The 25,600-nt window shown below is 43.3% G+C and overlaps 1 protein-coding gene across 4 annotated transcripts in view; it reads left to right on the top strand.

The window, feature by feature from the left end:
- CCDC169 (coiled-coil domain containing 169) overlaps positions 1 to 22,810 on the top strand; it is a 183,904-nt gene extending 161,094 nt beyond the window's left edge. For all 4 annotated transcript variants that reach the window (XM_029602710.1, XM_029602711.1, XM_029602712.1 and 1 more), the window contains 2 exons: positions 12,503 to 12,576; positions 21,273 to 22,810. In XM_029602710.1, the coding sequence (XP_029458570.1) occupies positions 12,503 to 12,576; positions 21,273 to 21,375 (177 nt within the window). In that variant the 3' untranslated portion in view covers positions 21,376 to 22,810. The remainder of the gene's footprint in view (positions 1 to 12,502; positions 12,577 to 21,272) is intronic.
- The last annotated feature ends 2,790 nt before the right edge of the window (positions 22,811 to 25,600 follow it).

Genomic DNA, 25,600 nt, shown 5'->3' with positions numbered 1-25,600 from the left:
AAGGGCGTAAAGCAGGGGTAGCGATTTTGATAAATAAGTCTGCGGATTTCACTGTAAAGCATTCTATGACGGACCCAGAAGGGAGATATGTCTTGGTTGTGGGGCGATGGAAAGGTATACTGGTCACTATATGTAATATCTATGCACCGAGTACAAATGCACAATGTTTCTTTAATCGCTTGCTGAGCACTCTCTTGACCCATTTGGAGGGCTCCTTGATAGTGGCGGGCGACTTTAATTGTGTTTCAGACCCGGAAATGGACAGATCCCCAGCAGGACACACTCCACGTTCAGGTGCTTTTAATGGAATTAAACTGCTATGTCAAAATCTGGACCTCATTGATGTGTGGCGAACATTACATCCCACGGAGAAGGACTTCTCGTTTTTTTCACCCCCCCATGGCTCACAATCCAGAATAGACTACATTCTCCTGGCACGACAGTTGTTCCCTAAATCTCATAAAGCGGAAGTAGAGACTCCAGTGATCTCCGATCATTCCCCGGTGACCTTAACTCTCCGTCTCGGAGACAGATTACAGGGCGACCGGCCATGGCATTTCCCGGGGGGTTTGGCCACTGATGTGGAGTTTCAAATCTACCTGAAAGAAAAATGGAGACTTTATGCCCAGAATAACGAGCAGCATCGCACCACCCCGATTCTATTTTGGGAAGCAGGCAAGGCTGTCATACGGGGGGACATAATAGCGTATCTTAGCGCTAGAACGAAGAGGGTGGCGGCTGAGATACTTTCTCTAGAAGCTAAAATGAGGACTTTTAAAGCACAATGGCTTTCCTCACCAACGGAACCGCACAAAAAACTGTATTTCAGCACACTAAGCCAATTAAACACAACTTTACATGCTCGGGCTTACCGGGAGTTACAAGCCATGAATCATAATTTCTTCAAATTTGGGAACAAGATCGGCCGACCATTAGCAAACCTAGTGCGAGGGACTAGAACAGTGATGGCTAACCTATGACACGCGTGTCAGAGGTGACACGCCGAGCCGTTTTTGCTGACACGCCTAGCGTTTCGGGACTATCGATTTTTTTTTTTTTTTATTGGCTGTGCAGAGCCTTTTTTTTTTTTTCGGCTGCGCCAACCCTTTAAAATTAGTTTTTTAGTTTTTTAGTATCCCTCCAGCCCCCCCCCCCCCCCCAATGCCCCCGGGCGCAGGGAGGCGCAGCAACAGGCAGGGCCGTGGTGAGGCTCACTTCACCACAGCCCAAAGAAAAAGATCGTGTTGAACGCGCTGATGCTCCTCCTCCTTCCTGCCTGTGCGGCCCCGGAAGTAAACGTTGCCGGAGCCGCGTGGGCAGTAAGGAGGAGAAGCATCAGTGCGTGCAGAAGAGGAGCATCGCTTGCACTTACGGGCCGCCGCGAATCTCAAATCGCAGCGGCCTGAGAAGAGGAAGAAGCCCGGTAGCAGGGCCGCTGCAGAGCCCATCCTGCGCGACCCGCGAAGAGGAGGCCCAGAGGTGAGAGAGAGGCTGAGGGTCTGTGTGTGTGCGCGAGTGTATGACATGAGTTGAGAGATTGTGTGTGAGAGTGAGGACCTGAATGTTTGCAGAGACTGCATGTGCTTGAGCAAGACAGCATGTGGGAGTGAGAGAGAGCCTGTGTGTGTGAGAGTTAGACAGCATGTGCCAGTGAGAGCCTGTGTGTGTGTGAGAGAGAGCATGTGACAGTGAGAGCCTGTGCTTGAGCAAGACAGCATGTGGGAGTGAGAGAGAGCCTGTGTGTGTGAGAGTTAGACAGCATGTGCCAGTGAGAGCCTGTGTATGTGTGTGTGTGTGTGTGTGTGTGAGAGAGAGAGAAATGCATGTGAGAATGAGAACCTGACTGTGTGTTTGAGGGAAGAAGATGGAGAGAAAAGAAACAGAAAAAAAGACAATATAAAAGGAATTGGCAAAAAAAAAATAAAAAATAAGAAAGGGAAGGTGGAAAAAATAAGAAAGGGAAGGTGGAAAAAAAAAGCCTGTGACCAATCAATTAGAAAACTAAGATCAGACAGCAAAGGTTAAAAAAAATATATATATTTTTAGTGATTGGTACATGTAATCTTTGGGAATGTGCAAGAATAGTAACATCCCCAATAGTCATGTGGCAGCAGTGACAGTGGCAGCAGAGGAATGAGAGAGGTTCCGAGGTTGCTGGCAAAAGTGAGGGGGGTCCGCCTTTAGTGTGTGCATGTGAATGAATGGGACTCTGTCTGGGGGTGTATGTGTGTGAATGCATAGGTGCCTGCCTGGGGGTCTGTGTGTGTGAGAATGAATTGGTGCCTGCCTGGGGGTCTGTGTGTGTGACAATGAATTGGTGCGTGCCCGGAGGATGGAGCGGGAGTGGTGTGAAAATGAATGGGAGCCTGCCTGGGTGTGTGTGTTTGTGTGTATGTGAGGGAGCCAGTGAGTGTGAGAGCATGAGTGTGTATGAGAAAATCCAGGGGAGTAAGAGTTTGTGTGGGAGGGGGGGTGGAGGGGGAGAGAGTGTTTTAATTGAAGATTTAGCTGACGAAATTCAGCAACAAAAAAGTCACTAAGCAGGCAAGGTAAATAATTATTTGTTTTTGCTTTATTAATAAATACAGTACATATATTAAAATTATAACTTGTTATTAATTAGAGCTACAAATATCACAATTATGGATTTTTCTAGAAGTGACACACCACCCGAGTTATGCTCGGCTTTTTTATGAATTTTGACACACTGAGCTCAAAAGGTTGGCCATCACTGGACTAGAAAGAAGTCCTTCATACACTCCATGAAGACGATAGACGGCAAACTAGTGACTAAAGTGTCGGATATGGGAAATGTTTTCCGGACATTCTACGAAGCCCTTTACACGGATGACTTGACTCCAGCAATATCCCAGGAGCTAGAATTTTTCTCGAATGTCTCTCTGCCCAGGCTCACAGAGGTACAGCTGGCGCTCCTTAACAAACCCATACAAGTTCAGGAGGTTATCCGAGTGATTAAGGGGGTAGCGAAGGGAAAAGCGCCTGGCCCAGACGGTTTCTCGTATGATTTTTATAAACAGATACAGGAACTGGTAGCGTCCCCCTTAACAGACTTCTACCCAGGAGGGCCTGTCCCAACACAAATTTCCAGACGACTTCAACACCGCTATTATCACGGTCTTACCAAAAGAAGGAAAGGACCTCAGCCTCCCAGCTTCTTACAGGCCGATTTCTCTCCTAAACTGTGATCTCAAAATACTAGCAAAAGTGTTGGCAGATCGCATGAATTCGATTTTACCATCCCTCATCTCAGAACATCAAGTGGGCTTTGTCCAGGGACGGAGAGCCACCAGCCACGTACTCAAACTACTCTCGGCCATGCGAATATCTCAACACCAGCAAATCCCGTCGATGGCGGTAGGCTTTGACTCGGAAAAAGCCTTTGACAGGGTCTCCTGGTCATACTTGTTCTCCGTCTTACAAAAATATGGATTTTCTGGCCCAATTACTGATTATATTGCCTTATTATATGATAATCCAAAATCCAGAATCTTAATCAATGGCCAAAAATCAGACCCCTTCCGTCTACATAGAGGTGTCCGACAGGGGTGTCCGCTTTCCCCACTTTTATATATTCTATCCATTGACCCGTTATTGCGTAAAATCGACCAACACCCGGACATCAAAGGATTTGAGAGGGGCAACAAGACTTTTAAGGTGGCTGCGTTTGCTGACGACGTCCTAGTATTTTTGACACAACCACTTACTTCTCTTCCTCTCGTTCTAGACCTGCAGTCACAGTTTGGCTCGTTTGCAGGCCTGAAGATTAATAGAGACAAGTCCGAAGCTCTGGATGTTTGTCAAGCGGCCGAGCTCAACTGGCCTGTGCCCTTCCAGCTAAAATGGGCAAACAAGCAGCTGAAATACTTAGGGGTGATTATACCGTCCGATCTGGATGCCATATACCATCTTAATGTACAACCTAAACTTAAAAACACTATAGACACGCTGGTTAAGTGGACATCGTTACCATTATCCCTACGCGGGCGGGTCCATCTCTATCAAATGGTAGTTCTCCCCAAATGGATGTACATTATCCAAATGCTCCCATTGTGGCTTCGGCTCCGAGACCTTCAACTACTGAACAAGACAATTTCTGGCTTTCTTTGGGGGGGGAAGAGGGCCAGAATCTCATTAAGAACCCTTCAATTGCCGGAAACGAAAGGGGGATTGGGATGCCCAAACCTTTTCCGATATAATCTTTCTTGTAATCTCCGGTTGGTGCAGGACTGCCTACAAGATACTTCATTTTTCATCCCGGGCTCGTTCCTAAAGGCGTGGTTTGGGGTCCCCTCCTTAAACTGTCTTCTGCATGCTCTGCCCGCCTCCATACCGGCTGAGATACGACCGCATCTTCTGCTTCAGACATGCAGGAGCACGTGGAGGTTTGTCTGTTCGAAACTGGGGTTTCCATACCACACGACTCCTATGGTGAGCATCGCCAATAACCCACACTTCCTCCCCGGTCAAGGGCCATCAGTTTTTCTCCAGTGGCGAAAGCTGGGACTGAACTGCTTATATCAACTGGCAAACATAGAGACAGAAGGCCTTCAAAGCTTTCATGAACTTCAGGAGCGATATCAGCTTCCCTCTTCTGACTTCTTTGCGTACCTACAGCTCCGCCACTTTCTTAACTCGGTGGGAGAGGAGCACACCCTTGGGGTCCAGCGACCAGCCCTAACTACCTTAATAACAGCAGGCACTAAAAGTGGGCCAAGTATTTCTCGATTCTATGGAGAATTGGCAAGATGCTTGGACGGAGACGCGCTAACTCCATTGTATCTGTCCTGGAAAACATGGCCAGAATTCAACCTTTCTTTCCAGGAGTTTACAAAATTCTTCGCCACTATTCGGGAAATTTCCACCAATGAACAACTACGGGAGACCCAATTCAAATTTATATGGAAGGGCTATATACCTCCCGCTACCGCCTTCAAATTCAAGCTATGCCCAGAGCCCGTCTGCCTGAAATGCTCAGCGCCCATTGGATCTTACATTCACTGCTTTTGGGAATGTCCTGCCATTCTTGGATTTTGGGCGGACATAGCGTCATTCTGCGAGAAAATATGGGGATACCCTATCCCGGTTAATCCCAATGTCTGGTTGTTTGGAGTGTTGAGAGATAATATGCCAGATATAGACTACATGGGGATGTTCCTCACCAAAGCTGCCACAATAGGGAAAAAAGTTATCCTGACCGAATGGTTATCCCAACACCCCCCAATGAAGGATCATTGGTTTCAAAGGATGCTGAGTCTTAGTACTCAAGAGTTTCTATTAGCGAAACACTCTACCACAAAACAGAGGGACAAAATGCAACAGATATGGCAGCCATTCCACTCATATCTAAGCCCGGCGATTACCAAGATGGGAAGGCCACAAGCCGAATAGGCGTTTAGTCTTTTGATAATGGGAGCTGTTTGCACAATACTCTCACCTCTACAGCGACTGGACTTTGCAGAACTCTTCACGACCACATAGTACTACCCAAGGCTACCTGCCGCTAGAAGCCAGCCCAGGCGATTGACTGTTACCTTTCCATTCACCTACGACACACACATTTGGGAGGGGAAGGAGGGGGGGGGGGAAGGGGATGCAGGGAGGGGTTTGGGGTAAGTTCCTAAATTTATGGGGGGGGAAGAATAGTTTAGGAACTAAAATATGTGAAGGTACTCCGGGCCCTCAGCCATACAGGTTAGTCATTTTCAAGGTTATGTTGCTACAATTACGGTTGGACTTTACTTATGAGAGCTTTATAGGAGAGACCCTTATATGCTATACTCTGTATGTTATACTTTGTACACAGTCTACACCTGGTCATGTTACATTTGGTTGAAATTGTTCGGTACAGTGTTTGTACTTTGTTACTTCACATCAATAAACATATATTACAAAAAAAAAAAAAATTACTCCTCACTGACTGTGCCTTTAACAGCTCTGACAACGAAGGGTGCCAATTGGTCTATAGAGGATGTCATTGCTTTCTAAAAGCTGAAGGACGCTTTCTCCAGCAAGCTATGTCACCCGGATCCTACTTGCCCCTTTATTGTCGAGGTGGATGCCTCTGATGTTGGTGTAGGGGCTGTATTAAGTCAAACCAGTGACTCCAAGATCCTGTGGCCATGTTCCTTCTTCTCCAGACGATTCACACCGGCTGAGAGGAACTATGGAATCGGATATAAAGAATTGTTGCCGATAAAGATGGTGTTCGAAGAGTGGAGACCCTGGCTCGAGGGTGCTCAACACCAGATTACATTTTTTACTGACCTTAAAAACCTAGAATACCTTTGTCACGCCCAGTGCCTCAACCATAGACAGGCGAGGTGGTCCCTGTTCTTCAACAGGTTTGATTTCATCTTAAAGTACCGACCTGGAGATAAAAACGTCAGAGCGGATGCTCTCTCTTGCTCCTTCATTTCTGAAGATGTGCCTGACGCTCCAGAACACATCATTGAACCTGAGAGAGTCATTCTATCAGCTACTCACACAGTACCTGCGGGCAAAATGATTGTGCATACCAACCTCCGGAAGAAGGTACTAGCATGGGCTCATAACTCTAAACTGGCTGGACATCCCGGTCAACAGAGATCTCTGGCAAAGCTGCAAAAATTCTACTGGTGGCCATCTATGAGAGAAGACGCCTTCGCTTATGTATTTTATTTATTTATTTTAAATCTTTTCTATACCATCGTTTGGTGTGGACCGTCACAACGGTTTACATTAAGGCACATAAAAGTAATAATGCTGCAATTTGTCCGATTACAAAAGTGCCATAAGGTTCGGTAACATAGTTAGTGATCAATATGAAATGTTAAATGTAATGAATCTTGTCCAGGTCTCTCTATCTCGGTTTTGATTACAGAATTAACTTTAAAATTGTGACTGTCCTTTAAAAACTACACATTTAGTGAATACAGCAGTGTGTGTGGGTGTTTTATTGTTCGTGCTTTGCTTGTCCCTGGTTTCTATTCACCCTTGTCTTTCTGAAAAGCTTGTTTAAAGAGCCAGGTTTTTAAACCTTTTCTAAATGTTTTGCTGTCTGTTTGTAATCTTAAATCTAGGGGCATGGAATTCCATAGTATGGGTCCTGCCAGTGATAGTGCTCTCTCTCGTACTTGTGTTAGTCTTGCAGTTTTGACTGATGGAATAGTTAGGAGTGCTTTGTTTGCTGACCTTAGGTTTCTGTTAGGGATGTGTACACGGAGGGCTGTATTTAACCAGTCTGCATGTTTGTTATGTATTAACTTATGTATGGTGCACAGTGTTTTGTATTGTATTCTTTGTTCAATGGGAAGCCAGTGTAGTTCAGCCAGTGTTTCAGTGATGTGATCTCTTTTACTTTTGCCAGTTAAAATTCTTGCAGCTGAGTTTTGCAGAACCTGCAATGGTCTTAGTGAGGTGTATGGAAGATCTAGTAGAAGTGCATTACAATAATCAGTGCTTGCAAATATTAATGCTTGTAGTACTGATTGAAAGTTAGCAGTTGTCAGAAGTGGTTTAAGTCTCCTGAGGACCATGAGTTTAGCGTATCCTTCCCTTACTTTTAGAGATATGTGTTGTTTTAAGCTTAGTTCGGTGTCAATTATTACTCCTAGATTCCGTACTTTCTCTGCAAGTATTATTTGTTGGTTGTTTTTTAGTGTGATTGGGTTTTGTTTGATTTCCATATTTTTTTTTTTCTAAATGTAAGAATTCTGTCTTCTCTATATTGATTACTAAATCCATTTGGTTTAGTAGCTGTTTAATGATATCTAGATACATATTGGCTAAGTTTAATGTTTTCTCGATTTTATCGTCAATGAGTAAAATTAATTGGATATCATCAGCGTATATATAGTGTGTGATTCCCAAACCAGCTAGCAGGTGGCATAGAGGTAGCAAGTATATGTTGAAAAGTGTGGCGGAGAGGGCAGATCCTTGTGGTACTCCTGTTTGAAGGTTTATTTTTTCTTATATAGCGTCTTTAATTTGTACCTGAAAATATCTGTCACTGAGATATGATCTAAACCACTTGATAGTTTTGTTGTTTAAGCCTATTTCTTCTAGTCTTCTAGCGGCCTGTACCAACTGTACCAGACAAAAACCTCCACCCGGTCATCCTTGGGGTCAGCTACAACCTTTACCCATATGGATGAGCCCTGGACTCACATTGCCACAGACTTTATGGTGGACTTACCCCTCTCCGGGGCTACAACACTATCTGGGTAACGGTGGACAGATTCTCAAAGATGGTTCACTTTGTGGCGCTTCCTGGCTTACCATCTGCCAGTGAACTTGCAAAGCTTTTCATCAGCCACATATTCCGCCTGCATGGAATATCAAAGCACATCGTCTCAGACAGAGGCGTACAATTCACAGCCAAATTCTGGAAGGCTGTTTTGCAAGAAGTTTGATATCACCCTCGATTTCACTTCTTCTTACCATCCGCAATCCAATGGCCAAACTGAGAGAATGAACTGTACCCTCAAACAGTTCCTCAGAGCCTATGTTTCTTCACGCCAGAATGACTGGGCTGAACTTCTACCATGGGCCAAGTTTTCCATCAACTCTCATCCAGCAACATCTACTGGATCAACACCATTCGAAGTGGTATATGAATGACTACCTTCACCACCTTTGCTACTTCCGATTTTAGCGTCATCCCCGGCAGCACAAGCCACTGCCGATGAAAATCAATAGCTTTGGAAGAATACAAAGGAGATGCTCATCAAAGCTGGAATTTGAGCAAAACGAGACTATGACATTCATCACGGCAAGGCTCCTGATCTCAAGCCTGGTAATAAGGTCTGGTTGTCTATGAAGCACCTTAGATTGAAGTTGCCATCTACTTGCTTCGCTCCACGCTATGTCGAGCCATTCCCCATTCTCCGACATCTGGGCAATCTCTCCTACAGTCTCAAACTTCCTCCAGCAATGAAGATACATAACGCGTTTCACGTCTCATTACTGAAACCACTTATTCTCAACAAATTCAGCACCAAGACACCAGATCCCCCTCCTGTTGACGCAGAAGAGGACATTGAGTACAAAGTAGATGCTATACTTGATGTAAGGAAGAGAGGCAGAATATGAGAATACCTCCTGTCATGGGAGGGCTATGGGCCAGAAAATAACTTGTGGGAACCTATATCTAAAGAGATGCTGAACCAGTGTCATCGTTCACATCCTCTGAAACCAAGACCAGGCAGGGGGTCTGGAGGAGGTCCTTTGAAGGCGGGTACTGTTGCGTCCGTCTGTCTCAGATGGCTTCACCCGACATGCCTCACCTCTATTTCAGCCTTCTCCACCAGCCTCGAGAGAATGGCGTTGGTAGCATCTCCTTGCCGCACCCTCCGGCGTCCCCAGAGCGGCTTGGGCACGGCATCCCGCCATGTTGACCTGAGGCCTCCTAGTGCATGCGCACGCACAACCCTCACGTCTTGTAGCAGTGTTGGCGCGAACCTCGAGTGATATCACTGCTTCCTACTTCAAAAGGTTGCCCATTTGCTGACTCTCACTGAGTTAGCAACGGATTGGATTCGTTCCAGTCTGAAGCTGCTCTGCTTGCTGCTGCTGGAAGCTAGCTACACTCTCTGGGTTCTACTAACTTGGGTACCTGCTCCTCGGGGGCCCTTTGCTTATTTCCAGGTGCCTATCCTGAATCCAGGTACTCGCTCCTCGAGGTCCTGTGTGTCTATCCTGGTGTCTGCTACCAATTCTTCTACCTGCTGGAACACTACCTATCTGCTACAGAGAGTGAGTACAACTGCTCCCAGTCTGTTCATCTACATTGGGCCCTACACCACCATTGTGGAACGGGTCTCCTCTGCCGAGGATCACAGACTGTTGCTACCTATCCTCTCTCTACTGCTCATTGGGAACTCTATCTACTCAGCTACAAGGGAGTGTGTTCTAACATCTGCCAGTCTGTCTCTTCTACAGTGCCTCATTGGATATCTGCATCGGGGCCTTATACCACCATTGTGGGATGGGTCTCCTCCGCCGAGGATCATAGACCGTTGCTATCTAATCCACTCTCTACTGCCACCTCTGGTGAACCATACAAGCTGCATAATAAAGATATATTCTCTGTGTTTGTGCATCTGAGTCTAGCCTGGTGCTACAGTTCCCTACGGGGAGGATACTATCACTGTTGCCCCTAAGAATCCATCAAACACCTCAAAATCATAACAGTAAGGAATTCGTTTAACTGACGTAGAACTACTGACGCCAGTGTTTTTGAGAGTGAAGTTAAAGAAGCTATGGGCCTAAAATTAGAAAAATCCATGAAAGAAGAAGTTTTATTCTTTAATGTGGGTAATATTGAGGTTTGTTTAAGGTAGTCCGGAAACTTACCTGACTCTAAGGATTGATTAACTATCAGACATATATGGTCGGGGCAAATTTCTCCTAAACTTTTAAAAATTAGACCTTAACAAGGGTTTAAATAGTGAGTTTGATACTTTTTGTTTACTTACAATGTTTTGAATAGCATCTCTCGAAATGTTATCAAAGGAAGACCAATCGTTTACAGGCTTCTGATTTTTATAGTTGGGGTAGGGTAAACCTAGAAAATCTTGCATTATGTTATTTACTTTAGTTTGAAAGTAATTTGCTATTTGATCACAGATATTATTATCTACATTTAGATTCTTATTATGAGTTGGCGTTGTTAAAGATTTAACTATGTTAAATAAAGTAGCTGGATTGTTTTTTGCTCTAGAAATTTTATTTGCATAAAAACTTTTTTTTTCTTGGTTTACTTCTCGTCTATAAATCCTTAGTGTACAGTAATAGGAATTTTTTGTAATACTGTTTTTGGGTTTTTTGCCATATGCGTTCCTTTCTCCTAAGTGCAGTTTTTAATTGGCACAATTTGTTATTGTACCATGGAAGATTGGGTTTATTCTGGGGGGTTTTTTTGATTATTCTTTTAATTGGGGGAACAGTGTCTAAAGTCTTGACAATAGTATGGTTCCAATCTTCCACTGATTTATCTACGTTTTCAGAATATTGTCACTCAACTCCCTCAAGGTCCAAGTAGCCACATTGTCCTGCTTCAGAGCCGAAGTGGCCGGTATCCAGCTATTAACCCATCTGGATTTGTCCCGCTTCCTGAAAGGGGTTAAACAACTCCGACCAGCCCTAAAAGTGGTCGGTGCCTCTATGGAATCTCAATCTAGGATTAGGCTTCCTAGTTGGGGCTTCCTTCAGACCAACACGTAGTCTGTCACTACGGCTCTTAACGTTGAAGATGGTATTCCTGGTGGCAATATGTTCAGCTCGTTGCATCTCCGAACTACAGGCATTATCTTGTTTGGAACCGTTTCTTAGGTTCACGCCTGAAACCATACAGCTGCGCACCATACCCTCCTTCCTACCGAAAGTGGTTTCCGAGTTTCACTTGAACCAAACCATCTAACTGCCATCTCCGGATGAACATAAGGACTTGGAAGACTCACGCCTTCTTCGCCATCTAAATGTCGGCAGACTCCTAGTGCGGTACCTGGAAAGATCGGAACTGGTGCGCAAAACTGATCGCTTGTTCGTTCTTCACAGCGGGAAGAAACAAGGAGAAGCAGCCTCACTGGTGACCATAGCACACTGGATCAAGGAAGTAATCAAGGCAACCTACATAGAGTCAGGGAAGCCCTTACCACTTCAAGTTAAGGCTCATTCTACGAGGGCACAGGCAGTTTCTTGGGCAGAAACCAAGCTACTGTCGCCCGCCAAGATCTGTCGGGCAGCAACGTGGTCCTCCTACACACCTTCTCCAAGTTCTATCACCTGGATGTTCAAGCCCGAGAAGACGTAGCCTTCGCAAGGGCAGTACTAAGTGGGCCACGGGCAGCCTCCCGCCCTGTCCGGGAGTAGCTTTTGTACATCCCATTGGTCCTGAGTCCATCTGGCTACATGCTAGGAAATGGAGAAATTACTTACCTAATAATTTTGTTTTCCTTAGTGTAGACAGATGAACTGGGCATCCCGCCCATGGCTGCCCCAGAAAAGGAGAACCTCGGATAGCAAACCTCAAGACTAAGCAAATACGGGTAAGCCACGACCTACCCCTAGTTCAAGACACCCACAGTTTGTCCGGTGTCGGCATTAATTGGTTGAGTGCACTGGTGGTCTCCAGTTTTGAAAATTAGTTGAACCAGTTCAGGTTTTAATAAGTTTAATCAAGTTATTTAAGCAAAGATATATCCACAATGGCTCTTCAAAGAGAATACAGAAGAGCTGAGGTTACTGCAGGGGTATATCTAGAGTGACGTCAGCTTTGAAATCTGACTCCATTTCCCATCTGCTAGCAGAAGAGCACAATACCCACTGGTCCTGAGTCCATCTGTCTACACTAAGGAAAACGAAAATTATCAGGTAAGTAATTTCTCCAATATGGAGTACTACCTATAGCCTTTCTTCTGAAAGAATTGTGAGCAAAGTATGATGTTTGCCGCTTTGTACAGAACTGGAGATTAATTTGCTTTCTACAAATTGATTATTGCAGATATCAGCAGCACTTGAAGCAAAGAGGCAGCAAGCTGATCCAGTGCATGGCTCTAGAGAAAACCAGATACTCAAGTACATTTTGTTCATTCCTTTCATTTGCTAATCTAATTTTTTCCTATTAGAGAAACCACTATGAAAAAAGCTAAATATAATCTTAATGACTGTTACAACAATGATGTTGATGTAAATTATCTAATGAACGAAAAAAAGGGAACCAGCTAGCATCCAATTCAAGTCTACTCAAAAACTAACTGTGACAACTACATAAGTTATCAATATTTAATAATTCTGTTAAGAACAAACTTTATTAAACTTTATTGAAAGTGATAAATCCCAATTATTTTTATTTAAGAGACAAAGACCTCAGAACTGGCAAAAAAAAGGTCTATTTGACCATGAATTTTGTAACCAGTAAGTTCAATCATAGGTCTGGAGTACGTCTCTTTTTTTCTTTTTTTAAAAAAACATGTCTAACTCTTTTTGAGTGAACAATTTTTCAGTTCCCGTAGTATATAGACAATTGGTGTCATGTATTTTGTTACAACCAGTTGCAACAAACTATATCAATGTTGCAACATGCTCAATAGCATAATGTGTTGGCTAATATCTCAGCAATCCAAAATTCTTAAATGCTGTAGTGCTCTTCTCTTCTGGGAGAAAAAAAAGACTCTTAATTTTCTGTGGTGCTCTTCTGGGGAAAAAAAAGAAAAAAAACCAAAAAAAAAACCTGCTGGTTTTCTTTACTATTCCTTCTAATTAATTGCTCTGTGCTCCACTAATATCTGGGCTCTCTGAGCAGTAGAACTGCTGTGTTTTATACCTTTCTCTAGGTCTGTTATTATACAATAATTGTAATTGTTCCTTGCAAACTGTTATTTTTAAGATCCAGTATACCTGCATTTCTATTATTGTATAGCTGTTCTTTAATAATCTGGTTAATATTGGCACAGAAGTGCTGTGGGATCATTTAATAGCTAAAGGACTAATAAAGTTCCAGAAAGTGTCCTACTCTTCCCAGCTTGTCCCAGGTTCAACTGTTTAACTGATCCATAACCAAAAGAAAAAGCTAATTGAGATGGATAACTCTGTCATCAATGGCACAACTGCAAAAGGAAAGAGTAAAGTGAATAACAAATCTCAACTAAAGTCTCATAAGGAGTACAGGAAAAGCAATAACCGTAAAGAGAGTACCTGGAAAGCTATGACTACAAATGCTCATAATTTGGGAAATAAAATCCCAGATCTGCAGGCCCTAATGACAGAGGCAGAACTGGACATCGTTGCTATCACAGAGACATGGTTCACAGAATCTCATGATTGGGATACGGCAATACCAGGCTATAACTTGTTAAGGAAGGACAGAGTGGATAGAAAAGGGGGAGGTGTGGCTCTTTATGTCAGAAATAATATCCAAGCATCTGAGCTGCAAGGAAGTTGGGGCAAGGAAGAAGCACTATGGGTCGACCTAAAAATAGATGATGGAGCATCCATTTATATTGGAGTGGTTTACAGGCCTCCAAACCAAAAGGAAGAGCTGGACAGAGATCTGGTTGAAGACATCCATAAGATAGGTAAGAAGGGGGAAGTGGTGATCGTTGGTGACTTTAATATGCCAGATGTAGACTGGAAAATCCCATCTGCAGAATCTAAAAACAGTAGAGCAATAGTGGATGCCATGCAAGTATCTTTGTTCAAACAAATGGTATTGGAACCCACAAGAGAAGGAACTATTCTCGACTTAGTGCTCAATAATGGAGATATCGTCTCTGATGTCAAGGTGGGCGCCCACCTCAGCACCAGTGATCAAACGGTATGGTTTAATATCACTAAAAGAATATGGAAAAGAAGCACAAAGACCAGAGTTTTACAGTTCAAAAACACAGACTTTGAGGAAATGGGGAAGTACCTAGAGGAAGAACTAAATGGATGGGAAAATGAGAGAGATGTGGATCAGCAGTGGACCAATCTAAAAGGAGAAATCGCCAAGACAACTGCTCTATATGTTAGAAATGTAAAGAAAAGCAAAAGAAAAATGAAACCTATCTGGTTCTCAAAGGAGGTGGCTGACAAAATTAAAGCTAAAAGAACTGCATACAAGAAATACAAAAGATCCCAAAGGGAGGAGCACAAAGAAGAATATCTGATTCAACTGAGGGAGACGAAGAAATGAATCAAGTTGGCAAAAAGTCAAGCGGAAGAGAGGATTGCCAAGGAGATAAAATATGGTGACAAAACATTTTTCAGATACATCAGCGAAAAGAGAAAAGTCCAAAGTGGTATAGTGAAATTAAAAGGTGGAAATGATCAATGTGTGGAGAGAGACGAAGAAATGGCAGAAATATTAAACGAATACTTCAGCTCTGTATTCACTAAAGAAGACCCTGGAGAAGGACCATCTCTACACAACAAGAAACTGGAGGGAAGCGGAACAGAGGAAAATCCATTTACAGTAGATAATGGGGTAGATTTTCAAAAACCGCGAATAGGCGTACTTTTGTTGGCACTCCAGGCGCAAACAAAAGTACGCTGGATTTCAGTAGATACGCGCGTAGCCGCGCGTATCCGCTGAAATCCGGGATCGGCGCGCGCAAGGCTATCGATTTCGTATAGCCGGCGCGCGCCGAGCCGCGCAGCCTACCCCCATTCCCTCCGAGGCCGCTCCGAAATCGGAGCGGCCTCGGAGGGAACTTTCTTTTGCCCTCCCCTCACCTTCCCCTCCCTTCCCCTACCTAACCCACCCGCCCGGCCCTGTCTAAACCCCCCCCCTTACCTTTGTTGGGGGATTTACGCCTCCCGGAGGGAGAAGTAAATCCCCGCGCGCCAGCGGGCCGCTAGCGCGCCGGGACGCGATCTGGGGGCGGGTCCGGAGGGCGCGGCCACGCCCCCGGGCCCGCCCCCGGAACACTCCCGACACGCCCCGAAAACGCCGCGCGGTTCGGGCCCGCCCCCCCCGACACGCCCCCGACACGCCCCCTCCGAAAACCCCGGGACTTACGCGAGTCCCGGGGCTCTGCGCGCGCCGGTAGGCCTATGTAAAATAGGCTTACCGGCGCGCAGGGCCCTGCTCGCCTAAATCCGCCCGGATTTGGGCGGATTTAGGCGAGCAGGGCTCTTAAAATCCGCCCCAATGTATGGGAAGAGCTAAAGAATCTGAAAGTGGACAAAGCCATGGGGCCTGATGGGATTCATCCAAGGATACTGAGGGAGCTCAGAGATGTGCTGGCGGGACCGCTGTGCGACCTGTTCAATAGATCCCTAGAAACGGGAGTGGTGCCGAGTGATTGGAGAAGAGCGGTGGTGGTCCCGCTTCACAAGAGTGGGAACAGAGAGGAGGCTGGTAACTACAGACCGGTTAGCCTCACTTCGGTGGTGGGAAAAGTAATGGAGTCACTGTTGAAAGAGAGAATAGTGAACTATCTACAGTCGGGAGAATTGATGGACCAGAGGCAGCATGGATTCACCAGAGGAAGATCCTGTCAGACAAATCTGATTGACTTTTTTGACTGGGTAACCAAGGAATTGGATCAAGGAAGAGCGCTCGATGTCATCTACTTGGATTTCAGCAAAGCTTTTGATACGGTTCCACACAGGAGACTGGTGAATAAAACGAGAAGCTTAGGAGTGAGTGCTGAGGTGGTGACCTGGATTGAAAACTGGTTGACGGACAGAAAACAATGCGTGATGGTAAATGGAACTTTCTCTGAAGAGAGAGAGGTTTTAAGTGGTGTACCGCAAGGATCGGCGTTGGGACCGGTCCTGTTCAATATCTTTGTGAGCGACATTGCGGACGGGATAGAAGGTAAGGTTTGTCTTTTTGTGGACGACACTAAGATCTGCAACAGAGTGGACACGCCGGAAGGAGTGGAGAGAATGAGACGGGATTTAAGGAAACTGGAAGAGTGGTCGAAGATATGGCAGCTGAGATTCAATGCCAAGAAGTGCAAAGTCATGCATATGGGGAGTGGAAATCCAAATGAACTATATTCGATGGGGGGGGGGGGAAAGGCTGATGTGCACGGAGCAGGAGAGGGACCTTGGGGTGATAGTGTCTAATGATATGAAGTCTGCGAAACAATGCGACAAGGCGATAGCAAAAGCCAGAAGAATGCTGGGATGCATAGAGAGAGGAATATCGAGTAAGAAAAGGGAAGTGATTATCCCCTTGTACAGATCCTTGGTGAGGCCACACCTGGAGTACTGTGTTCAATTCTGGAGACCGTATCTACAAAGAGACAAGGACAAGATGGAAGCGGTTCAGAGAAGGGCGACCAGGAAGGTGGAGGGTCTTCACAGGATGACATACGAGGAGAGATTGAAGAATCTAAATATGTACTCCCTGGAGGAAAGGAGGAGCAGGGGTGATATGATTCAGACTTTCAGATTTGAAAAACTTTAATGATCCAAAGACATCAACAAACCTTTCCCATCAGAAAAAAATCAGCAGAACCAGAGGTCACGAGCTGAGGCTCCAGGGAAGAAGACTAAGAACCAATATCAGGAAGTATTTCTTCACGGAAAGGGTGGTGGATGCCTGGAATGCCCTTCCGGAGGAAGTGGTGAAGTCTAAAACTGTGAACGACTTCAAAGGGGCATGGGATAAACACTGTGGATCCAGCAAGTCTAGAGGGCGTGAATAAAGTGGAGACATTCAAACACTGCACGGAGCGGCAGTAGCCACAGCAGCATTCATACACTGCACGGAGCGGCAGTAGCCACAGCGGCATTCAAACACTGCACGGAGCGGCAGTAGCCACAGCGGCATTCAAACACTACACGGAGCGGCAGTAGCCACAGCGGCGTTCACGGAGCGGGATGCCAGTGGCCAGTAGTTGGTGTTCCACCTTCACGGAGCGGAAGGATGGAGGGCTGCTATTTCCAAAAAAAAAACAAAACAAAAAAATAAAAACGGGTGGGTAAGAGTATGGGGCAAGGGGGTGGCCTGCTTGTTGCAGCAGTTGCTACCCCCAATTGAGCTGGATGTCACTTGGATGCAGATTCAAAGCTGCTCTCTAAATTGGGTGGAGGGGAATTATGGCTGGAGGGTACTGGAAGCCAATAGTAACAGGTGGGAGAGAGAAAAAGGGAAAAAAAATGGATAAAGTGCATAGCTTGCTGGGCAGACTTGATGGGCCATTTGGTCTTCTTCTGCCGTCATTTCTATGTTTCTATGCTGACTGCTGTCGGCGGCGTGTTTTCTTCTCGCCGTTTATTGCCACACTGACGGCATATGTATTTTTTCGCCGTTTATGACCACGATAACTTATGTTTACTAGAAGCCCATAAATTCAGTATCTTTCTCTTCTAAAACAAGCTTAATGTATCTCCAATTTCAATAATTCTTTGCCAGACATCATGGTAAAGCGTACGTTGAAAGACTAAGAGAGCCATAATCCGCCCTGAGGAAGCGTTAGGCGAAACGTTAACGTTGGTGGTGGTGTGCAGCACAAACTTGTTCAACATGAAGGAAAATTATAAGTGCTTTACCATGATGTCAGGCAAAGAATTATTGAAATTGGAGATACATTGATCTTGTTTTAGAAGAGATAGATACTGAATTTATGGTAATAGAATACGACACCAATTGTCTATATACTACGGGAATTGAAAAATTGTTCACTCAAAAAGAGTTAGACATGTTTTTTAAAAAAAGAAAAAAAGAGACGTACTCCAGACCTATAATTGAACTTACTGGTTACAAAATTCATGGTCAAATAGACCTTTTTTTGCCAGTTCTGAGGTCTTTGTCTCTTAAATAAAAATAATTGGGATTTATCACTTTCAATAAAGTTTAATAAAGTTTATTCTTAACAGAATTATTAAATATTGATAACTTATGTAGTTGTCACAGTTAGTTTTTGAGTAGAGACGTACATTATCTAGACATTACATTTCCTGGCATGGATTTGAAAATAAAAAAATACAGGTAGTAGGAAAAGTAAACAGTGCAGTAATGCCTTGAAAAATGTTATCTTTGGCTTACTTCTGCCCTAACCATAGTTGAAGAATGCTTTCTGTATGACTATTTCTGGTATATTTCAAAGCAAGACCAGATTTTAAGAGCTCAACACTATTATGGACAGTAGTATAACAACATTTTCAGTAGAGGTCTTTGAATGGGAAACTGAATAACGTTAGAATTGTATAGCAAATGGGTTGTAGTATTTATTTTCAAAACATACAGTGGTAGGTTTAATAGGACTGCAAGACAGTACAGTATATCCTCTTTTCCTTTCCTAATTCACTTTATATAAAGAGTGATCTGATCTTGTTATAGAGGCAGTTCAACTAGACTCATTCAAAAGACTTGCAAGTTATACATTCTTGAAGGAAAAAATATTTCGTAAATAGATTTTGCTCCCTATTTTGGGTCTTTCTCTGGCATTATAGTACCAGGCTCGCTTTGACCCTCAGGGTCACACACATAGCCCCAAATCAAAGAATGTAGCGATGTAGAGTACTTCAGAAATGGCTATAAATATGCAAGGGATCATTTCAGCCTTACTAATTTCAATTTGAATAAAATTGCTTTTTGGCAAGGCACCTATCCCCATTAAAATAAATATTATCAAATCAATGAAATTTGTAAAATACCAACCTGCATGTAAGGCCCAATAACTGTATACAATAGTAAGTTTTGAGTGCAAAATTTCATATGTTCAGCAAAAGCATGAAGTGCAGGTTTGCAGTAGCAGGAATGGGGAAATCCATTGCCCATCCCAGAGACATATCATTTGGTTCACTGTTCCTGAATTTAAAAAAAAAAAAAAGTGTTAAATTGCATTAAAAAAATAACTCTTAAGTCTCAATTTTAAACAAGTTTGTAAAGTTAAATCACATTTCTTGATTTAGCTGCTTTCACACTACAAGAAAAACCTCCAGGAAGGATATAGCAAATCATTTTAGTAACTTAGAAAACTTAATGCCAGATACTGATGAGTCCTTCCTGTCATTTTCTTTTGTATTTTCTTTGAAGGAAGGCTAAGAGATTGTGCCACTAAATCAATTTTTTTCACTCTTGTCTCAAGTCAATGGAGTGAATTCTTTGGCCTGTTGAATCAGAACCTGCTTGCTAGATTGGGAGGCTCTGAGAGCTGGACGTGCTTTAGCAATTTTATGGACTACCAGATAAGGGAACCTGCAAGAACTGCATGCATGCAGTTCTAGCATTTGTTGCATTCTGGAAATCAGTTGACTAAAGGGTTTCTCCTATGTTGCTTTCCCTATCTGGTCCTAGGCATTTAACCCTTTTGAATGTGAGTCTTACTGTTATGATTTGTGGGTATGTGGGTCCTTGGCCCGAGGTGCAAGTTGGTACTGCCTGTGGGAAGGGCCCCACAGGCCTGCACCGTTGGGAGGCTAGGTCAGAGACAGCGGAGAGCTCTGAGTGAGGTAATGGAGAGATCCTGCAGGGCCAGGAGAGAACCCCCGAGAATGGGAGACTGGAGGCAATGCCTGGGCTGGGACCCCAAGGATAAGAGTGCCAATCAGGCTGCAGAGCGGGAAGTGTGAGACTTGACCAAGTAGGAGATAGTCCGGAGGGCAACCCCGAGGGGAGGAGCTGCAGAGCATAGGATGATGTTGTAACGCCGTAGGCCAACCCCCAGGACAGGGAAGCCTGAGCTGATCCTCTGGTGATGACAGAGCACCACCCCGAGGAGCGGGGGAATGTTGGTAGTCTTGCTGTAGTAGGTTGGTGCGACCCCAAGGAGCGGGGTAGCCTGCAATGTCCCAAGAAGCCGAAGGGTGCTATCCCGAGGAGAGGGAAGCCCCGGCAGTCACTGTAGAATGTGAGCGCAATCCCGAGGAACGGGAGACACGAGCAGTCTCGTTCAGGTCGTGGGTGCAAGCCCAAGGAGTGGGGAGGTACCTCCGTAGAACTCACAGGAAGCTGAGATGTCCCGAGATAATCCCGAGTAGCGGAAGGCCTTGTAGGTAGAACCCAAGAGACGCAGAGCCAGCCCGAGGAGCGGGGTGGTTGAAGAGAGTGAGTCCCCAATGCGTGCACTGGCCTCCGAGGAGTGGGTACCAGACAGGGTCCAGGTCCAAGGCACAAGCAAGTCTCAGGAACACGTAAGGCAGTAGTCGAAGACGTACGGAACTTGTTGCCAAGTTAGCTCGCTGAGGGCAAAGGTGGAGTTTAAGTACCCAGGCTTGATGATGTCATTAACCGGAGATGCCCCCGAGGTTCCCGCCGATGAGGCTTCATAGGAGGGCCCAGTGGTGCACTCGCGCACCTAGGGAAGCCCAAAGTCGAGGAAGATGGCGCCGGCGTCCAGGCCACCATGAGGAGTCCCAGGGAACGCAGCGGTGAAAGCTGGCCTGAGCCACGAGGAGCCCCGTGGAGGGCAGGAGAGCAGTGTAGGACGTAAATACACACGGTCGCAGCCGTCTGCGACCAATGGGCATAACACTTACAAAGTTTTTGGGATTTAGACATTTTAATAAGAATGTCTCTTATATCCTTATAAAATACTACATTCTATCCTGTTCCTTTCATCTGCTTGGCCTTTGAGAAGTGTTTAATGTAATAAGCATATCTGTGTATATAATATAATCAGTAATATGTAGGTATGCTATTTTGTTATTAGGAATTGGGATTTACTTGTTACCCTGTTCCTATACAGAAAAGTGAGAATCTGTCCTCCCATATGTTTTGTAATTGTAATAATCTTACGTGTAATACAAAGTAGCAGTTTGTCCAATAATTGCTTCAAACCAGCACTATATAGTATATGGCATAGAGTGACTAACCTTTCACTTTATTCCAGAGGGATTTATAATATTCCAGCAAATCAAAGGATACTGGATCCCAAGAAAGGACCAATCAAAAAGACTGCAGCAGTGAAACACCTTCCAAAGCTAAAACATTGACCGAGGAGACTTGTGGGGGAAAATCAGCTCCTATTATATACCATTTCATTAAACTTTCAGTTGATTGTACTTGTGTTTAAAGTAATATTTTTGGCATGCACGTTATGATATGTAAACAAGAAGTTCTTTTTAATTTTACTATCTTTTTGGAAAATGTATTACAAATCACATTGTTATGTAGAAAGCTCTTTATAATATTTAATACAAAGAATTGTTTATATTTTTAAATATTTGCATGCATTTACTTGAAGCACTAATGATGTTTTGCAGCTATTAATATTTTAGAAAGTTCTACGGTGTATGAAGGGCATGTTAGTAATGCAGCCAGTAATACTGCAAACCACTTATATTGTCTAAACTTCATGGCCTATATACTCTACTGTACACATAATGAGCCACGGTGAACTAAAAATTTGCCTTGCCCTTGGATAGTAGTGATCAAAAGTTTATTACTATCATCTGGCAGCCATTTAGGAGGTAATTTTGTAACAGCACACATAAGGAAGTTAGTAAAATATGTCTATAAGATGCACCAAATTTAAAAGTGAACATACACATGTATGTTCACTTTGAAAATTATCCCACCGAACTACCTATACACAATTACATCTGCTAATTTGTATACAGAAAATGTTTGGAGAAATTTGCACAGGTACTTTTGAAAATCCAAAAGCATGTGTGCAAGTCTAAACCCCTCCCCAACTCTGCTTCCCCTGGGAACGCTTCCATTAGTCTGGGTAAACTTATGCTCATAAAGGACATATGCGCATCAGTTTACCCTATCGGGTGGGCAATTTTATAACCTTCCATTTCTGTGAGTAAAGCACCGTTTTACCCGCAGACATACCCTTGAAAATTATACTCCCTATAACTTATGTGAACTGAGCTTGCGGTCCCAGTCTATTTCCCAATAAACAAGTACATATGGTACAGAAATCACCACAGTTATCACCAGAGCTGGCAATTTCACTAGAGAGGTCAAAGAGTGTATTAGCATGGAAACCAAACTAATTTCTGAACCCTAAAAGGTGGTCTGTCTGTAGCTGTGATAAGGTACTGTGAGGAGAATTAGAGAAGTCTTCATTTGTGACCTGTGTTAAATATTGTGTAACCATAATATATGTAAGAGGGAAGCACTTTTTCCTTACTGATCACAGAATTTGAATAGAGGTATGAGGTTGTAACATCTAAACCAGAAAGCATAGAAAAGCATATATTGTTTTTTGCATAGGAATTCTGTTATTTCTTCTCATTAAACGTTCCCTTTTCATGCTAAAACAGGTTTTATTGTGGTATGAGAATATATGTGCCTCACAGATAGGTTACATGTAGTCACTGTTGCTGTACCAGTAATAGAATTATTGAAAAAAAAAGCACATCCTTTATATCAATAGATGAAAAACCAAATATGCCTTTCTTAGGAGAATAAACATGTTATCTGCTAGAACAGTGGTTCTTAACCTTTTTTCCATCATGACACACCTGACAGATGATTCTCATGTGCGTGACACATTGCACACTACATTTAACAGCTGTACTAAAAAAATAAAATACTAGATATTATTTTATTGTTGAAAATGATGCAGGAAAAAGATAAAGTACTCTAATTTCAATAACTGTGTATAAAATATTATTAAATGTTATTTTTTTCACAAACATTTTAATCTTTGTGAAATCTGGAACTGATATGCATATGCAGCACACAGGTTTTTTGATAAAGACAAACTCTCATGCATTTCACTTTCAGTTTCAGGAAGTTCTGACCTCTTCTGAAGTTTATACAGAGCAGATTCAGGAAATTTCCCCTTTCAACTCATCATATTAAAAATATATTCAAATTCTGATATTCCCTCAGTAATAGTCCTTCAGAATCTCTTCCCTGCCAGCCACTTTGTGAAATAACATGAAAACCTGCTAAAAAGACATTTAGAAATTATATAGCATACCAGACATACTATAAGAGTGCTAACACCCAGGACTTGGACAGCAATAACCTTACCTATGAAAAAGTAAGACTGCAAATATAGAACTTAATTCACTTACTATTGGAAAAACAAAGCAAGCCAAACTGCTCTAGATTCCTACACAGAATCTAAATCCTAGTTAGCAGAATCCCTCACCTCTGTCAAACATGCAGAAGGTAGACTGACTCTTATCTAATACAGAATAAAAGACCATAAATTATAAACAAGCATTCAGAGAAAAATTGAAACTTCAAGAAACTGGGGGAGGGGGGGGGGGGGGGGAGGGGAAAAGGGAGGTAAGGCGGGGGCAGAGTACAGCATGCCTGCAACATTTCTGGCTTGGACTGGTGGTGGCAGTGATTGCCAGGATTGAGGGAAAAGCAGCAACAGGGAGCAGTAATGAGGAATTTTAAGTGCCAGCTCCTTACTCTGCACTCCCCTCAAGCAGCAAGCACATGTGGTTGATATTGAAAGCATAGGCATGCTAAGTCAAATTTTTGGTGACACACCTACCATCCCTTGGTGACACACTGGTTGAGAACTACGATACTAGAACAAGAGTAGGCAACACCAGTCCAAAACTGCCACAAACAGATCTGGGTTTCAATTTATGTTTAACTCAGTACTTGATTAATTGCAAATCTTAAATCAATAAATCAATGTGATATATAATAATAAAAGAATAATGCTACAAAACAATTCATACAATATAATAATACTATAAAATCAATTCATACAAAAAGTAAAGTAAAAGAATAATATTATAAAACAATTCATACAGATACCCTCAATGGATATGCATGATATAGTTGCATGTGCTGCCTTCAATGTATGCAAATAAATCTCATGCATATTCATTTTGGATATCCTGAAAACCAGATCTGTTTGTGGCACTCCAGAACCGGAGTTGTCTACCTCTGTACTGGAATAATCAAATTGCAAGGCAGAATTAGCTTTGAATTCTAATTGTTTCAGATTGGATCAATCCATGCACACCATTTAAAATGATTTTGAAAAAATAACAATGCTCATTGGTCATATAGTTTTGTGCAGTACTAAACTACACTGGTATGAGATTTTCATGTGGTAGATCTTCGCAGATTAACACTTTCTAAAACTGAAACATATATAACAGAGTAGTTACAGAAAATAAAAAGTGGTATGGATGCAATGTATATCTACAATACAGATTTTTAAAAAGCATATTTTTAAGTGAAAACCAAAAGCTGTGTACATGTAGCTAGAAACCACTTCAGGTATGTTCAGTTTTATGGAGTGTTATGTTTTGGTTTTCTTGGTAGCAAGATTAGGATAAAAATATTATAAATTCTGCAAATACTGCTTTTTTAATTTACAGGCTTACCAAAACTGCTATTACCATCAAATGAATTAATAAGTTTATTAACCAAATTAGGAATGCTTGCTATCAGACCTCTCTCTGCTTTCTGTCTTGAAAGCTTCTCTTTTATTTTTTGTTCCTCCTTATAGTGGTCTTTCTCTTAGGCGGACAGAGTAATTAATGCATTTCTTTCATTTAATTTCTTTTCTGTATTAGGGTATAGACAGTGCCCATAGGCTCCCAGCCCCCAGGAGAAACCACATAATTAGCCTTTTGTGGTATAATTTACAACCTGCAACATAAAAGCAAGTTTGCTTGCCGTAAACGGTGTTTTCGTAGATAGCAGGATGAATTAGCCATGCTGTCTGGGAGCGTGCACACGCCCGAAGTAAGCAGAGTTTCTCTCAGTAAGTCACAGAGCTTTGACTCTGTGTGGCTGTGCGGTCGTCTTCCCGCACAAACCCAAGTCCTCTCCTCAGTCTCTTTGTAGCCAAGCATGAATTAACAATTAAATTGTCCTCTGTGTGACTGTCTATGAGGTGAGTGGGATCACATGGCTAATTCATCCTGCTATCTACGGAAACACCATTTACGGTAAGCAAACTTGCTTTTTCCCATTGATAGCAGGGCTGAATTAGCCATGCTGTCTGGGAGTCCCAAGCTTCCGGTTATGTCCATGTAAGTACGTGTTAGAAGTTCAGGACACCAACCCATAGAAAGAGTAGACAGTCTTATCGGTGTTGAAGGTTTGACAAGACTGCTGAGCCTAGTGCCACATCAGAGGCCGCATGTTGCTGCAGACAATAATGCGATGTGAAAGTATGAATGGAGGACCAAGTAGCTGCTTTGCAGATGTCCAACAATGGAACCTTATTTAAGTGGGCAACTGATGTCGCTGTGGCGCGTATCTGGTGCACATGAG

This window comes from Rhinatrema bivittatum, chromosome 5 (genome assembly GCF_901001135.1).
Source record: "Rhinatrema bivittatum chromosome 5, aRhiBiv1.1, whole genome shotgun sequence".
Classification (NCBI taxonomy): domain Eukaryota; kingdom Metazoa; phylum Chordata; class Amphibia; order Gymnophiona; family Rhinatrematidae; genus Rhinatrema; species Rhinatrema bivittatum.
Note: the sequence above shows the minus strand (reverse complement) of the source record. Positions and strands in the feature narration are given on the sequence as shown.